Source organism: Echinops telfairi, unplaced genomic scaffold, assembly GCF_000313985.2.
Source record: "Echinops telfairi isolate 266 unplaced genomic scaffold, ASM31398v2 ScPeMD7_7469;HRSCAF=8507_1, whole genome shotgun sequence".
Taxonomy (NCBI): Eukaryota; Metazoa; Chordata; class Mammalia; order Afrosoricida; family Tenrecidae; genus Echinops; species Echinops telfairi.
In genome coordinates this window covers 60,099,883-60,117,029 of record NW_022111373.1, presented here as the reverse complement: position 1 = coordinate 60,117,029, position 17,147 = coordinate 60,099,883, and the positions used below count along the sequence as shown (strand labels likewise).

The 17,147-nt window shown below is 40.7% G+C and overlaps 1 protein-coding gene across 1 annotated transcript in view; it reads right to left on the bottom strand.

Moving 5' to 3' along the window:
• Positions 1-4,501: 4,501 nt before the first annotated feature.
• LOC101663918 (zinc finger protein 622-like) overlaps positions 4,502-17,147 on the bottom strand; it is a 25,126-nt gene continuing 12,480 nt past the window's right edge. Inside the window, exon 2 of the mRNA XM_045285200.1 lies at positions 4,502-5,309. Within this exon, the coding sequence (XP_045141135.1) occupies positions 4,502-5,309 (808 nt within the window). The remainder of the gene's footprint in view (positions 5,310-17,147) is intronic.

Genomic DNA, 17,147 nt, shown 5'->3' with positions numbered 1-17,147 from the left:
GCACATTATCCTTTTGTACATATTCATTGTCATTACTATAGAGGAATACCTCAGGTTATATGGAGACAAAAGAAGGAATATCATGTAATGTTAACTAATTGTTAATTGATCAGCATTTTGATAGTAAGGAATAAAGCACCGCACAATATGCCACTTGGGCATTAATTTTTATCAAGAGAATGAACACAAATCTAGAAATAATCATGAGGATTGTTCAGGACCAGGCAACATTTTATTCTGTTATCTATAAATTTGCTTTGAATCAGAGTTGACTCACTGGCACTTAACAACAGCTGTAGAAAGGCAAGGGAAGGTAGGAAGGAAGGAAGGAAGGAAGGCAGCAACATTACTTTATAGATATTCTAGAATAAACCAAGGCTAAAACAAGCAAACAAAACCTCACTACTGCTTTGTAGACATTAGTTTACTCTCCAATCGTGGAATAAGATAGAAGTCAGACTATAAACATCGTAAAAATATATAGATTCACCATTCACAATCCTGGGTACATTCACATTAATTAGTAACTAGAGAGAAACTTTTGAGAATGTGAACCCAGAATTGAGAACATCAGTAATTGTATAGCAAAAATTGAAGCTAAATGAATTCAGTGGGTTCTAAAGGAAAGTATTAAAAAATATTTTTTCTCCTTGGGATGTGTTTATGCACATAACAATAAGCTAAGGAAACTGAAGCGAATCTTATGTTTTAACCCTTTAATTTTATTGTGAATAGATATGCATTTCGCAGTATGTATTATTGTAGTTAGTGCATCATCAATGCTCATGGAAGCAGCAATAAAAAAATCAAAGAATGTATTGCATTTGGCAAATTGGGTGCACAAAACCTCTTTCAAGGGCAAAGATGGGGTGGGGTCTAGCCTATCAATCAGGTCATAGCTAAAGAAGCCTTTGTGTGGGCATGGCCTTCTCCTGAGGGTTCTGGGAACTCCTGTCTTCCTCCCTGGGGATGGGACACACATTTTCCTTGTCAGACATTCCTGTTGACAAGCCACATGGAACTACACTGATAAAGCCAGAGCCCTGGATCTGGAGGGGCCACTTGGAGACTCATGAAAACACTGAGATGTTTCTCCACCACTGGATCCGCAAGACTTTCCACCCATTGGCTTGTGATCTTCCTGCATTTAGTGTCATTGCACGTGTGTGTGAGTCTGAGGAGGAATTTACAGTCTGATATCAAACATATGGACTAATATTGGACTTATGGACTTGATCTGGACTGGGCTGGGACATGTTCTTCATATACAATTGCTCTTGATATAAAGCTCTTTCTTATACACACACACACACACACACACAAAAAAGGGCAAAGATGTCACTTTGAGGACTAAGGTGCATGTAATCCAAGCCGTGGTATTTCTAATCACCTCCCATGCGTGTACGAGCTGGACCACAAATCAAGACCACAGAATCATTGATGCATTTGAACTATGGTGTTGGCAAAGCATGTTGAAAAAAAACATGGACTGCTAGAAGTACAGTCTGTCTTGGAGGAAGTACAACCAAAATGCTTCTTAGAAGGCAGAGTGTTAAGACTTCCACTTATGTACTTTAGACTTGCTCTCAGGAGAGACGAGTCCTTGGAAAAGGACACCATTGTGCTTGGTAAAGTAGAGGGCACTGAAAAGAGCAAGATCTTCATGGAGATGATTGACACACTGGCTGAAACAATGAATTCAAACATAACAGCAATTGGGAGGATGGCTGAGGATTGTAGAAAGAACAGCTTAACTGGTCTCTCAGTCCCTAGTGTACCTCTCTACTGCTATTAATGAGTACTAGCATAAGTTTTCCTGCTTAGAAAACTTCTAATGACTGCTACTTGTGTAAAACTAAGGTAAATTATTGGATCCTTGGAGGTGTGTATGACCCCCTAGTCATGTTTTGCTTTTCTAAAAATTTCTTTAAAATATTGTCAATATTTAAAAATGGAGGTATTTAAAAAATCCAGATTCCTGGATTGTCTTGACATATCAATGATTTGATAGTATTGGGTTCTCTGCTGCCCATGACAAGCAGCATCTGGAGGAGAGCAGTCTTCCATTGTCTCCTCCCCAGAGTCCTTGTGACTTCTCCTGGCTATCTTGCTTATTGATGCTACCGACCTCAGCCCTGTAGGCATTGATGCAGAATAATGGAAGATAAATTCCATGAAGACAGGGATTTTTTTTCTTGATTTTTACTGCTGTCTCCTTAGTACCTCGAACACCATATAATATACATGCCATAAGTGTTTATTAACTGAAGGAGTACATGAAACATGACTACTATACTGTAGTATTCAAATTCTTCAAAAGACTTCCTAAGTCAATCACAATATCACTTCAATGTACCTTTCCTACCTGATCTCACATCATCTGTATCCAGTAATCCACTGGTCAATTATAATATTTAGCAACTTTATATAGAATTTTCTCTGTCCAGGGTTCCTGCATCAGAAACCCGCACGGGCCGTGGCACCCTGTCCTTTAGGGTCGCTGTGATTCAGAACTGATTTGACAGCAGTGAGTTTTGAGATGGAAATCAGGGTTTGGAGGCTTGGTCAATCTTTAAGGGAGCAGACAGTACCCTCTTTCTCCAGCAGAACAACGGTGGATTTGAAAATCCAATCTTTCCAATACCCCAAAGCTTAACTCGGAGCACCACCAGGGGTCCATGTTGCTGTTACGTGCCATTGAGTCTGCTGGGACTCATCACGACCTGTGCACTACAGAGCGAAACACTAGCCGGTTCTCTGCCAGCCACACCCTTGTTCTTCTGTGGCAGCCCAGTGTTCGTCACTGTGTCAATCCATCACACTGAGGGCCTTCTTCTTCTCACTGGCCCTCCACTTATCCAAGCACGATGTCGTTCTTTCTCTAGGGACGGGTCTCTCCTGATAACATGTCCAAAGTATGTTAGATGTGATGTGAGATGAAGTCTCACCATCCTTGACTCTCAGAAGCATTATGGCTAGACTTCTTTTGAAACAGATCTCTTTGGGTTTTTAATTTCTTTTGGCAGTCCATGATTCTTTCCATATCTTTTCAATATCAATCTGTATGCTGAGCAAATCACTAGAAAAGCTGGATTATATGTGGAAGAATGCAGTATCAGGGTTGGAGGAAGGCTTATTAACAACCTGCAATATGCAGATGACATAGCCATCTCAAAATATACAAGGGGTAAGTGGATACTTCCCTTTCAGACTTTAGAATACAGTGTTCTCTGAACAGTCATGTTTTCTTCTGCCTGTGGTGTTTGCTTGTACTTATTGTTGTCAGCTGCGATGGAGTCAGCCAGCAACCTCCGGTGGCCTGTGCACGATGGCTAGAGAACGGACTATCACCTCGTCCTACACGATAACCATGGTATGTTGTGATAGGACCTTTTGATCCGTTAGGTTTTCATGGGGGTTTTTTGGAAGTAGATTGCCAGGCATTTCTTCCAATTATATGTAACTTTGGAAGCATACTTTTCCATTAAAGCTTCAGTTTTCCATGTCTTTGTATAATTCCTACCTTTCATTACTAATTTTGTCCCATATTTTGTCTATTCAGTGAATTGGTCCTCACCATTTCACGCCAGAATGATCTCATAATCAATATTGTTCAATGGATGGAATGGTGTAAACGAAACATCAGAAAGTTATGAAATACTAAAATGTTATCCATATGAGAGATATTAAAACACAATCGCTAGCACAGGAGCTAGGATGCAATATAAAACAGATAGCTGACATAAAGAGAAACCAATAACAGAATATAAGCCATTTCTGTCTTAGATAATTATGCATTACAGGTCAAAAGTCTGTTCTGTTTGGTTCCCAAGAGTTTCTTAATAATTTGTGCAGAGTATAAAGCAAAGCTCATGGAGGCACAATGCCATACTATGAATTATCCTTGTGGACATTGGAGGAATCTTGCTAAAAGGAAAGCACACCAGAAGGACGCTGACTTGTGCATCTCCTGCCGAACTGCGGATCACATTGAGAAGAACAGGAATTCCAGAATATTTCATTGTGCTGCTGGGTAATCTATACATGGATCAAGAGGCAGTCCTTTAAGCGGAGCAATAGAATACTGCATGGTTTAAAATCAAGAAAGGTGTGATCAGAACTATATGCTTTCCCCATATTTATTCAATCTGTGTGCTCAGCTAATAGTCTGAGAATGCAAATTATATGAAGAAGAAGAAGCCACCAAGATCGGAGGAATGCTCATTAAGAATCTACCTCATGTCAATGACACAACCTTGTTGATTTAAAGTGAAGACTTGAATCACATGCGGATGACAATCAAGGACTGTAGTCTTTATTATGAATTACAATTCAATGCAAAAAAGTACACCCCAAATTCTGACTTTTATTATGCGGTCAGACCAGGTGGAGGCTGGGAGAAATAGCAGCATAAAGGGGTTTCCCTCCCCCAGCTGCCTCCACGGGCGCCCAGACCAGGGGCTGCCTGCTCAGGAGGGCGTCCCTAACCCTGTGCCCACACTCAGAATCTCACTTGGGCCCTGACATGCATCTGCTTGGTGGCATTGTTCTTCATGCCCGTCTTCAGCATCCACTTGGACTTCATCCTCTGGACATACTGCATGTCCCGCTCTCGCATGAGGGCTGCACCTGTGCTGCCAGTCCAGCCCAGGGCTCGGTACTGCTGGAGGACTCGGCCCACGGCTGCCTTGTTTTTAGCAACCGTCACGGCTCTCGACAGACCAAACCGCTGTCTGCAGTACCTCATCACGGAGCGATAGCCCACTCTGGCACCAGAAGGTAGAACCAGCACCATGGTTTCGTCATCATACTCCACGTTCTTTTCCGAGGGCAAGGCCTCCTCGGAGTCGTCCCCTTCCTTATGATCTGGATAGCTACTCCTGAAGTCGTAGAAGTCGGCAAATTCCAGGGCAGCGTTGCCGTCTGTGAAGAGCTTGCAGTGGCTCTTGTCGTTCATGTGGGGCTGCACGGCTTCTGTGGGATAGAAGGACCGCCCTTTCCCGTTGCACCACAAGCAAATCTTCCCCACCCCAACTTTCTCCCCCAAATAGCGAATCAGTCCCTTCAGATCACAAAGATATTCTACATCGGGAACAAAGGAGCTGTGAGCTTTTGTTATATGCGCCACATTCCTCATCAGAGAGCTTGAATGATGGGAACAAAATAAGCAGTCTGTTACCGGGATGGCCCCAAGGGGCGGGCGCTCCTCAGCCCCTTCCTCCTCCTCCTCGGCGCCTTCATCCCCCGTCTCAGCATCCCCACATTCCAATTCTTCTTCATCGGAGTCCAGATCGTCCCAATTCTTGCAGCTAGATCAGTAGACAACACCATGAAGAAAAGTCAAAGTAGTCAAGGATTTTAGTTTGTCATAACCATAATCAATGCTCATGGAAGCAGCAGTCAAGAAATCAAATGACTTACCCATTTGCTCAATTAAGCAAATTACTTGTAAAACCTCTTTAAAGAATTACAAGGCAAAGGTGTCACTTGGAAGACTGATGGTTGTTTGATCCAATCGCTATATAAACAGTATATATATACATATACACATATATATGGAAAAGTTGGACGATGAATAATAAGGAAGATTGCAAAAGAATTGATGCATCCGAATTATGGTGCTAGTGAAGAATATTGAAAATATCATGAACTGCCAGGAGACCAAATCATTCCAACTGGGCAGAAATATAGGCAGAAATGTTCCTGTCCTTAGAAGCAAGACGACAAGACTTGGTTTCCCATACTTCGCACACGTTCTCAGGAGAGACCTCTGCCCGGAAAAGGACAGCATGCTGTGTAAAGTGGAAGTGCAGTAAAAAAGAGGAAGGTTGAGGAGCAGTTGGATGGATACAGTGGCTGCAACAATGGGTAGCCATGAGGATGGTGTAGGACCAGGCAGTGTTTCATCTGTTGGGCACAGGGTTGCTCCGAATAGGAACTGAGTCAGTGGTTCCTGACAACACAACGTGACTCATTGCAGTTCTGACTGGCCCTTTTATTACTAAAGAGAGAAACAAGGGAAGGAAGGAAGGGAAAGAGAAAGGGAAAGGGAAGGAGGGAGGCAGAGAAGGAGGAAGCCAATGGAATCTCAGGAAAACAGAGTATTGCTTTTTTTTTTTTTTAGATGAATCTCCTCAAGTATAAAAGGTAAGTATTAGAGGACTCTGAATTTGAATTCATAGAGGTCATATTATTGACAGTTTGAACAGTACAGAATCTAAATGTTGGCTGCTTGATATTTGATAATATCTGGCTGGCTGGGTGTGACTGATATTTGCTCTTTCACAAATGTTTTATTTTATTCATCCAGCTTCAAAATCAATATTTGACCTCAGGTGGACATGTGTGGGAAAGAATGCTGTTATATCGCCTGATGGCTGAGAGCTAAAATGTGCAGAGAGTCATGGTGTATTTTAAAAGGGCACTTTTTTCCCCCACACAGTACACCAGGAACGTTGCCTTTCTTGAGCCCTGGGAGAGGCATGATGTCTCCAGCTAATTACTGTGTCTTTTTAAAGCCTTTCTTGGCAAATTTCCCTCCCCCTGAGCATCTGTCCCACAAAATGATGCACTTAAAAGATCGAATATAATAGCCCTGCTTTCCCTGAATAGTCCGATGCTGCACTGTTGGGTAGGTTACACGGGGCTCTCCGTGATGAGGTCACAGGTGTCCCATGTTCAGAAAGATCCAGCCTCTGAGCAGTGAGAAACCAGTTCTTTTATTAATTGTTTTTTTTGGGGCGGGGGGGGGCATTGTTGTTAATTTCCCTTTTTTATTTTTGTAAATATATATATATAACACAACCATGGTGGAGTCCATGTTTTCCACCTGTGTAATTCAGTGATAGCAGTTCCATTACGCATGTTTTGGCTGTGTGTGATACAGCCAGGCAGGGCATGCTATGCACACTGTCAGGACCAGACGGTCTCTGAGGAAGGGCTGAGGAAGATGAGCTCCTCACTGGGTGGTAGTGTTCTGGAAATGCTTTGTATCTGGGCTTGGAGAGAGAGTCATAGATTTCATAGAACAAAAGGATAAAGTGACAACCCTTTAAGGGTCATGGGCTGATCACCGATGGTGGTGGTTTATCAATAAATGATTATTGCTCATCTACTTCTGTGATCTCAGCTTTGAAAGGAACCACACAACAAAGTGAAACCAGGACTCCACGATTGTAAAGTGGACACAGCTTTCTAAGTGAGAGCTCTGAACATTTAAAAATCCAAATCAACTATACTCACTTGTATCTTTAATAATGAAGGTGAAATATTATGAAAAGTAAACAGAGAAAATGTCAAATTCCACAGCTCTTCCCAGCAACTGGTTCAAAAGGAGCTAAAATAAATAGTGATTTCCAAGCTGGATGTGAATATGTGTAAACACATATCCATGCATGCATGCAAAATGCATGCATACAAAAAATATAGATGGGAAACTGATAAAATGTACACATGATATTGATGCTAGATGAGATAGTTCATATGTTAAGTGACAAGCAAACCCCTTCAAAGAATCCCTCAGCCCATCACCAGGTTCCCCCAGGGGACGAATAACAGAAATATGGGTAAAGGGAGACAACAGACAGTGTAAGACATGAAATAACAACAATAATATGTGATTGACCTAGGGTTCACGAAGGTGGGAGGCTGGGGAACAGAGGGGGGAAAAGAGGAGCTGTTACCAAGGGATCCAGTAGAATATTGATGGTAACATATGTACAACTATGCTGAATATAATTGAATGATGAATTGTCATAAGATTTGTAAGAGCCCCCCAATAGATTGATGAAAAGCAAGAATCCCTCAGTTGAAAACTCCTTTGCTGAGTTCTCATAAGTGAATGTATGCAGACCTGGCAAATGTTGAGAACCGTTAAATTATCCTTATAAGGAATCCCCCTTTTTAAATGCTAATACAAAGTTAAAATGAATCCTTTGGGTCCCATTTCTATATCCGTACCTCTTTTTATTTTTGAGCCTCAAGTCTTAAGTTCAACTGGTAGCTGCTAACTATTTAAAGCAAATATTTTTGCATTGTATTTTGTAACAGAGGCAGTGGGTTGGATTAAAATAGAGAAATGGTTTTTCAAACACCAGTTTCCTTGGCTTAAAAATACTGAGCTTTCAAAAGTCACTACAGTAAACATTTAGAATTCCCGCAGCATATCTGTGCTTTCTGAACAAAGAAAAGACACCATGTAAGAGGAGCAGAGAGGAGGGTCTCAGCGGTACATTCGCTTGAATGGCTAAAACACGAGGAAGGGAAAAAGAGAAAACGAGGGCACCAGGAGAGCTCACAGTACAAATTTGCCTTGCATGCCATGGTGGGGGTAATCAATTTGCTAGGATAATGGTCCAGGTGAGAAAGAGCCGTGCTGTCTCCGAACAGTTTCCTGCAGATTGTCTCATGTTACAAGCCATATAAGCCATACCTGAGCTTGTATGAAACTTTGAACTTTGTTTTGCTGAATGGATCAAAGCACTGAAATCCTGATAGATAAAAATAATGTGGTCTTAGGTATATCTTCTGTATGACCAACCATTAGAAGGAGACATTAGGATCGGGTGATGTGTCTCTCCCCTAAGTGATTTGAGGTTCTCGTTGGAAATTGTGAATGTGATGGAAATATCATGATGTTTCATGTATACAGAAAACTCAACTCATAAAATCAAAGGGACATTTAGAATAACTTGATGGAGAAATAGAGGATCATGAATGGATATCCTTTACTGAATACTTTGATCAATTTTAGCAGCAAATCCCACTGGTAATTTAGTATGATTATTAATTTTTGTTGTTTTTGGTTACACTCACCATGTTCGTTAAGTGTTTTGGATTGTCATGGATTGAACTGTACCCCCTCTCCCTAAATATGTGTCAACTTGGCTGGGTCATGGTTCTCAGTGGTCTGGCAGTCATATAATGACATAATTATTCTCCATGATGTGACCTTACACGACATTGTAAGGACCTTAGAATAGGACAAACAAAATGAAACAAATGCACAGCACAGTTGATTAGGACTTACAGTGAGTCTGTATGGGTGTAGGAAGCCTCAGCTTCCTCCCATGAAGCAGCTGTGACTGTGAACTTCTTCCCTTGCAGTTGGCACACCCTCTACACGTACCACACCAAATCTTTTTACTCAGGCCTCATACCTGATCAGATGCAAGGAGAGTTTTGTGAGGTACAGGCAAGCAGACAACTATTACCAAGAAGAGCTGGCTGGGACTTGGGATTCCTGTACAAAATACCCATTAAACCCAGGGGCAGGTCTAGGACAATACATATGATTTCCCAAGTACACCAGGGCCCACAGACTTTGAAAGGAGACAAACGTCCTCCAGAGCCTGCAGAGAGAAAAGGCTTTCCCTAGATGATCATGCCCTGAATTGGGGATTTCTAGTCTTTTACATTGTGAGAGCATACTTGTTGTTGTTGTTATTAAAGTCATCCACTTGTGGTATTTTTGTTCCTGTTGCACTAGATCACTGAAACAGACCTCTAGCTCAGATTTAAATTTAAGTTGGCTGATTTTCAGAAGCAAAGAATACAATCCAAACAAAATTAATCCATGTTTAACAGCATGCTTACCAGAATTCAGAATTCAGCATTTGCAGGTCTTCCTAAAAAAAATAATTTGTTATTCTATATATTTATAAAAGTCAAGAAAAGTGTGTGTGGAAAAATACTACTAATGACAATGTATGTTTTTCAGAGGGTTGTATGTTTACCTCCTCCATTTCACCCAAATGTTCTTTTAGTAAAAAGAACATCAAACGAGATGTGGTGGATACGTTTTCCTTTTTCAAATGATAAAATTTCCATTGATTCCAACTTTTATAGCACTATGAATTTGAGGTAGAAAAACATTTATGGTAGCATTTAAAATTCATATTCACAATATCTACAAAGATTGTTTTCCATATGCTTTATGCTCATTTTATATATCACATGCCTATTTATAGCATGATATATAATGATGTGGTTCTTTAAAACTATTTTTTTTAGATTTATAGATAGCTTTTCAGTAGTACTAGCCTCTAATTTGTAGATTCTCTCCTCCATATCAATGGATCCTGAAATAACACCAGTTCTCATTACAGCTTCCCATTCGTCTTTGGCAGTCAGGATAAAATCTCTAATCAAGCTCTAGGAAAAGAGCCAGAGTTCAAAGATGTCACTGGGTCTCAAGGCTGGTCTTGTGTAGCCTGCTGGAGGTGCTCAGGCGTATCATTTGGTCTCTGAACAGAACTGTCTAGGTCATATACTCCAATCAGCAGTCAAAGAAAGCATATTAAATGAGCCCAAAAGAAAAGCGAGAGTTTTATCAAAGACAACATAAAGCTTTAATACCAATTCCATGTCCCACAGTCTCAGCAGTTGCATCCCGCAAACCGTCAGAATCCCTTTGCTTTGGGGAGCGTCTAGTTTTCACACCTAGTGACCTCTTCTTGTCGCAATATTTTCTTCTTCCTCCTTCTCCTCCTCAGCCTCCTACTCCTTTCTCTTTTTCTCCAAAATCGTAGAAAGTTTATGTGTATGTGTGAGTGGGTAGGGGGTGGTGGTGGCGGTAAAGTAATCTTAATGGACATATTAATATAAGATTAATGCTTTAGGAGATTGTTTTATCGAAATTAACGAGATTTTTTTTTTGAGATTGCAAACTGACAAAATCTTCTCTAAGACCTGAGGAGGAAAATATCGAGCAGGCTCTTATTTTGATTTGGGGTAAAATCCAATGAAGATGTATATTGCAGATGTCAAATACAATCTTTCCCTCTTGATAAGTACATAGGGCTCCCAGGGGCCTGTTGTGTAGGTGGAAAGAATAACAGGCTTAAGTCCCAAGATGTGAATGTGAGAAAAGAATTTACCCATAATTTTAGCTTAACATTTGGAGAAGGAAGTTTCAATTTAATCATAGAAAGTGGATTCTGTCTGCTCACTTTGCACAAAACAACAGAACCATTATGAGTTTCATTATGAATGTGGGCTTCCTTATGCTTGCAATGAAGTTTCTTGTTTTTAATATGTCAAAATAAATGCAAGAGACACCGCATATTAGCCAACTGGAATCTGTTCATATGACAGCACCCTGTTGCCACTAAAATGTGGTCAGTAATGGTGGAGGTGTCACGTATTTGAATGTTCCTCATCCAGTTCTATTTGTCAGAGGGGTCTTTAAGGCCTGCATTGGCTGGACTGTGTGTTTCCCTTGGATAGCAGAAAGGGAAACTGTTAGAGCTATTTCTTGATCATATGGTTCTTGAAGAAAGACTATCAAACTACTTCAGCAACTGGTCCAGAATTTATTCAACCCAGACTGCCACCAGCAAGAACTTGATTTTTACTTTCATGGTTTCGGATGTCAGAGTCTTCAATGAAAGTCTTCCTTTGTAAGCCAAGCCCATCTTTTACCCAGGGTATCGGGATGAGTCAAATGGCTTGTTTGCGATATGTTTAATGTTTTGTGAATCCTGCCTCCTGATTCACTTCAAGTACTTTATAATTATATTCCTTGAAAACAGATGCTTTTAATATTCAGCTTGAGTGTTTTATAAGCTATACAAATATTTTGTTTGTGGTGGTATTTTCTGGTGCTTTCAGCCAGAATGTGCTGGTCAACTTTTCGGAAGGTCATTTCATTGTATAAGAACATAGGACAATTCAGCTTCGGAAGATCCTATCTTCATTTTTCCCTCCCCTTAGAATCCATAAGCTTCATCCTATGCTCTACTGTGAAAGACTAGGTCCCATCATTTTAATTCTTCGAATAACTCATGATAAGACGTTGTAAATTTTTTAAAAAGTTGAGTCCATTTCAACACCCATTGACCACATAGGTCAGAATCAAACTGCCCCCGAGGCCCCCAAGGTCATAATGTTTATAGGAACATTCGTTTTGCCATGCAGCATCCGGTGGGCTCTGATGACTGACCTTTGGGTTAGCACCTGAGAGCATAACCACTGCGCAGCCAGGCCACCTTGACTATCAAACACTGACCAGCAATTTCATAAATTGATAATGCAATTCTGGTTTAATTTTTTCCTTTCTTCTGTTGTGGGGCTGAAGAGTTTTCCGCCAGGCTTCTAAGGAAGAGTTTATCCCCAATTAAAAGCACTCATTCTTATACCACTTAAACTCTACATGATGGTTTGAAAAAACACCCCTAATTTGAAGCTGTTAATACAACTGTAATTTTATTTCTTGAACATTGCTTGTTGTAGGGTGCTGCCAATCTATGAAAACAAACCAGTAATAGCACCATTTCAAAACCGCCCAGGGTCAATTGTCCCCTTTTCTTTTTTCTAAATAACCTATTAAAAGATCCTTAGCAGCTCTAACAATAAGCAAAGGCCTCGCAGTGCCTATTATGCCTGGGTAGTGGTGGCGGTAGCACAGCAGCAGTCCCAGAAATACTCCAAACCAGTAGTCTAGCAATTGTCCACGTCCAGGCTATTCAATCCAAGAAATAGGTTGGCTGATCTGTTGAGGAGGCAGGGTAAGGTTTTACATGCAGGATTTCTCAGAAAGCAAAACCTTAAAGACCTTTTCTATTTCATACCAAAGCCATATCGTTTTAATATTTGATATCTGGGATATTTCATATAAGATGCATTGTGTGAGTATGTGCTGAAATCGAGCTGTGAGTAAATTGTGCAAAGCTTGGAAACACATTGAAATGACACATGTTCATTTTAATACTCATTTAGAAGTAGAGAATTGCCATAAATTATACATATTGTTTCCTTGAAAACAATAATGCTGTTAGGTCTGAAATGATAAAGCTTAACTCTTTGCTCTCCTTTCAGAAGGGATGCCACTATCTAATTACTATCATTGTTTATATTACTTGAGTGTCATGTTTTGCTCCATGATTATATTCTGTATTGTGTTTTGTGTGTGTGTGAAACTCATTCATTCATGTCAAAACCTAATAGATATTATAAATATCCCGAGGAAAGGGAAAATTCCAATGTGTTGCATTCTTTTAGTCCTTACCATATTAAAAGGCACACAGTAGAAATTAAATAAAGAGTTAATAAATTAGATTAATTAATTAATTATGTAATATCTAGGTCTGACATATTCTTGGTTGTGCATGGAATTCTACACTTTAGCAATTCTTGATACACATTCTACTATCAACACCTGTCATTTTAACACATTATTAATGAAAATTGTATTGTATAGAATGGTTGGGCTAAACATCATTCTATAATCAAGTATTCTGAGTAAAAGAGTTTTTGTGAATATTATTCATAGGTTATTAATTTTTGAGGATTTTTCCTATTATGACATTAGTATTTCAATAGTAACCCTACATTGATCTTTTTGATGAATCAAGTGATAGCTTTGAATCATCCAAGTCAATCAAATTGATAAAAGTATGAAATATTTGCTGGTAGAGATTTTCTGTTTGTAGAATGACATATAAATAGACCTCTAATTATGTGGAATTGTTTAAAAACAGAGAAAAAAAGTTAAATTACATACAAGAGAAAACATGCAAAGGAATATGATTTTTAAAAAATTATGGTCAATCTATTCTGAAAGGTCTTCTTAAAACAGAGAATATCATATTGATAGTAGTTGTGGTAGTCACCTAATGTGATGTCAATTTAAGGATTAAGAGTGTAAGGGTGGAATATAGGCTGTCAATCTGGAGATAGCCAATGAGACTTTTGTGTGGGCTTGGCCTTCTCCTGAGAATTCTGGGAAATCTGGTACCTCCTTCTTGGAGGTGGAAGACACCTCTCTCTGCTACTCCCTGAAAGACACTGCAGAAGACAAGCCACGTGGATGCAACCAGACTTTGGAAGCTGGAGAAGCCATGTAGAGACCCCTGCCAGTGCTGAGATGTTTCCAATCACACTGGATCCAAAGACTTTCTACCCACTGGCCTGTGATCTTCTGCATTTGGCATCGTTGCATGTGTTTCGTGAGTCTGAAGAGGACTTTATAGATTGGTATTGGAAATATGGGCTAATATCGGACTTATGGACTTGATCTGGATTGGGATGTTTTCTCAATGTTCAATTGCTCTTTATATAAACCTCTCCCTTATATACATACAAGTGCTTATGAATTTGTTTCTCTAGTCTACCCAGACCAACATAGTAATTTTTAAAGTTTGTCCTAGAGTAAATAAGTAAGTAAATTTTGAAATTTCTTTGTTCCATCATGGAATACACACACACACACACACACACATACATATTTAAATCATTTTATTGGGGACTCATACAACTCATCACAATCCACCCACCCATCCATCCATCCATCAATCCATCCATCCATCCATTGTGTCAAGCACATTTGTACATTTGTTGCCAACATCATTTTCTTTTTTGAATCTTGAAATTTTTTTTTTTAATTTTTTAACATTTTATTAGGGGCTCATACAACTGTTATCCCAATCAATACACACATCAATTGTGTAAAGCGCATTTGTACATCGTTTCTCAAAACATTTTCTCTCCATTTAATCCCCCGACATTAGGTCCTCATTTTTCCCCTCCCTCCCCGCTCCCCCCTCCCGCATGAGCCCTTGATAGTTTATAAATGGGTATTTTGTCATATCTTGCCCTGTCCGACGTCTCCCTTCATCCACTTTTTGGTTGTCTGTCCCCCAGGGAGGAGGTCACACACAGTTCCATGTAGTCGGTTCCCTCTTCCCTACCCCTTCTCCCTTTACCCTCCCTGTTTTGCTACTCACACCACTGGTCCTATAGGGCTCATCCGTCCTGGATTCCCTGTATATTCAGTTCCTATCTGTACCAGTGTACCTCCTCTGGTCTAGCCAGTCTTGCAAGATAGAATTCGAGTCATGGTAGTGGGAGCGGGGAGGAAACCTTTAGGAACTAGAGGAAGGTTGTATTTCTCATCATTGTTACATCGCACCCTGACTGGCTCATCTCCTCCCCGAGACCCCTCTGCAAGGGGATCTCCAGTGGCCTACTAATGGGCTTTGGATCTCCACTCCACACTCCCCCCATCATTCACTAGCCAACATCATTTTCAAAACATTTTCTTTCTACTTGAGCCCTTGCTATCAGCTTCTCATTTACCCCCTTCCTCCTCCACCCTTCCTCCCTCATGAACCCTTGACAATTTATGAATTATTATTATTTTTTCATGTCTTATACTGACCGATATCTCCCTTCATCTACTTTTCTGTTGATGGACAATAAATATTATTTGTTTTTTTTCATATCATATTGCTTGGTATTTTTGACAGCTCAAATTTCACCTACAATCTCAGGTTCATTCTTGAAAAAAGAAGGCAAGGGAAGAGAAAAATAGTTTTTTCCAGTAACTTTTGCACAGAGGACTTGCTAACCACAAGGCTGGCAGTTCAAACCCACCAGTCATTCCCCAGGAGGAAGATGATGTTATTTGCTTCTGTAAAGATTTATAATCTCAGAAACCCATTAAAGGATCACTCTGAGTCAATACCAACTTGATGCCAGTGGGTTTGTTGCTTGGTTGGTTTATGTTTCCAGAGATAGGCATGGATGCTCTCACTCCTCAAGCCTAGAAACTTTCCCACAGCAATATAGACATGCCCCTGAGGTAACTCCCCTCTCCAACTGTTCACTGTAGGAGGAAGCAAGTGTCTGCATCCTGTCCCATCCGCCTTCCAACCATCCCGGGTGCCTGCACAGACAAGAAGACTCAAGCTGACTTGAGAACTTGTTCAACAGAGCTGCAAATTATCCTCAGTAACTTCTCCTGACCACCCACCTAATTCTTTTGGGAAGCCTTTATAAATGAAATTATCATAGGAATTACTCTACCTGAAGGTGGAAATAACAGAAGTGGTATTGCAATGCAGACATGCACAGATATTATGTATAACATTGGCAGGCCAAATCAAGGTTTTCTTTCTTTAAAGTATAGAGGGGGATGGATGTGTAATCTCATTCTGTCAAGCATGCTGAAGTGTTTCATGCATCACTGTGTTTCAAAATAAATTACGTGCATAGTAGTGCTACATTAAACCAACATGCAGCATGGAGATGTTTCTTCATCGAGGGGAGAGGCTTTTTATCTCCTGAAATAAGAAACACATTTAACTTGGTTTCTGTGATCATCCTGAAAATAATGCTCTCTTGTTTTGGCATAAAGTAGAAACATACATTTTTAATCAAGAAGTATGCTTTTCATTGAAAGAAGGGAGAGCCGGCACCTCGTGCTGACTTTAAAGCGGTTTTGTAGCGCTGTGGAGGGCGAGCATGGCCCGCTTCACCCACAGCTCAACAAGCTCACCACTGACATCAGGGCTGGTATCAGATGAATATGAATGAGCGACATCAGGGCTGGTGTCAGATGAATATGAGCGAGCGAGTGACATCAGGACTGGCGTCAGATGAATATGAGCGAATGACATCAGGGCTGGCGTCAGATGATATGCGTGAATGACATCAGGACTGGCATCAGATGAATATGAACAAGTGACATCAGGGCTGGCGTCAGATGATATGAATGAGTGACATCAGGGCTGGCATCAGATGGTATGAACGAGTGGCATCAGGGCTGGTGTCAGATGATATGAGCGAGAGACATCAGGGCTGGTGTCAGATGATATGAACGAGTGACATCAAGGCTGGTGTCAGATGATATGAATGAGTGACATCAAGGCTGGTGTCAGATGATATGAATGAGTGACATCAGGGCTGCGTCAGATGATATGAGTGAGTGACATCAGGGCTGGCATCAGATGAATATGAACGAGTGACATCAGGGCTGGCGTCAGAGAAATATGAGGGAGTGACATCAGGGCTGGCGTCAGAGGAATATGAGGGAGTGACAACAAGGCTGGCGTCAGATGATATGAGCGAGTGACATCGGGGCTGGCGTCAGATGATATGAACGAGTGACATTAGGGCTGGCGTCAGATGATATGAACGAGTGACATCAGGGCTGGCATCAGATGATATGAATGGGTGACATCAGGGCTGGTGTCAGATGATATGAATGAGTGACATCGGGGTTGGCGTCAGAGGAATATGAGGGAGTGACATCGGGGCTGGTGTCAGATGAATATGAATGAGTGACATTAGGGCTGGTGTCAGAGGAATATGAGCGAGTGACATCAGGGCTGGTGTCAGATGATATGAATGAGTGACATCGGGGCTGG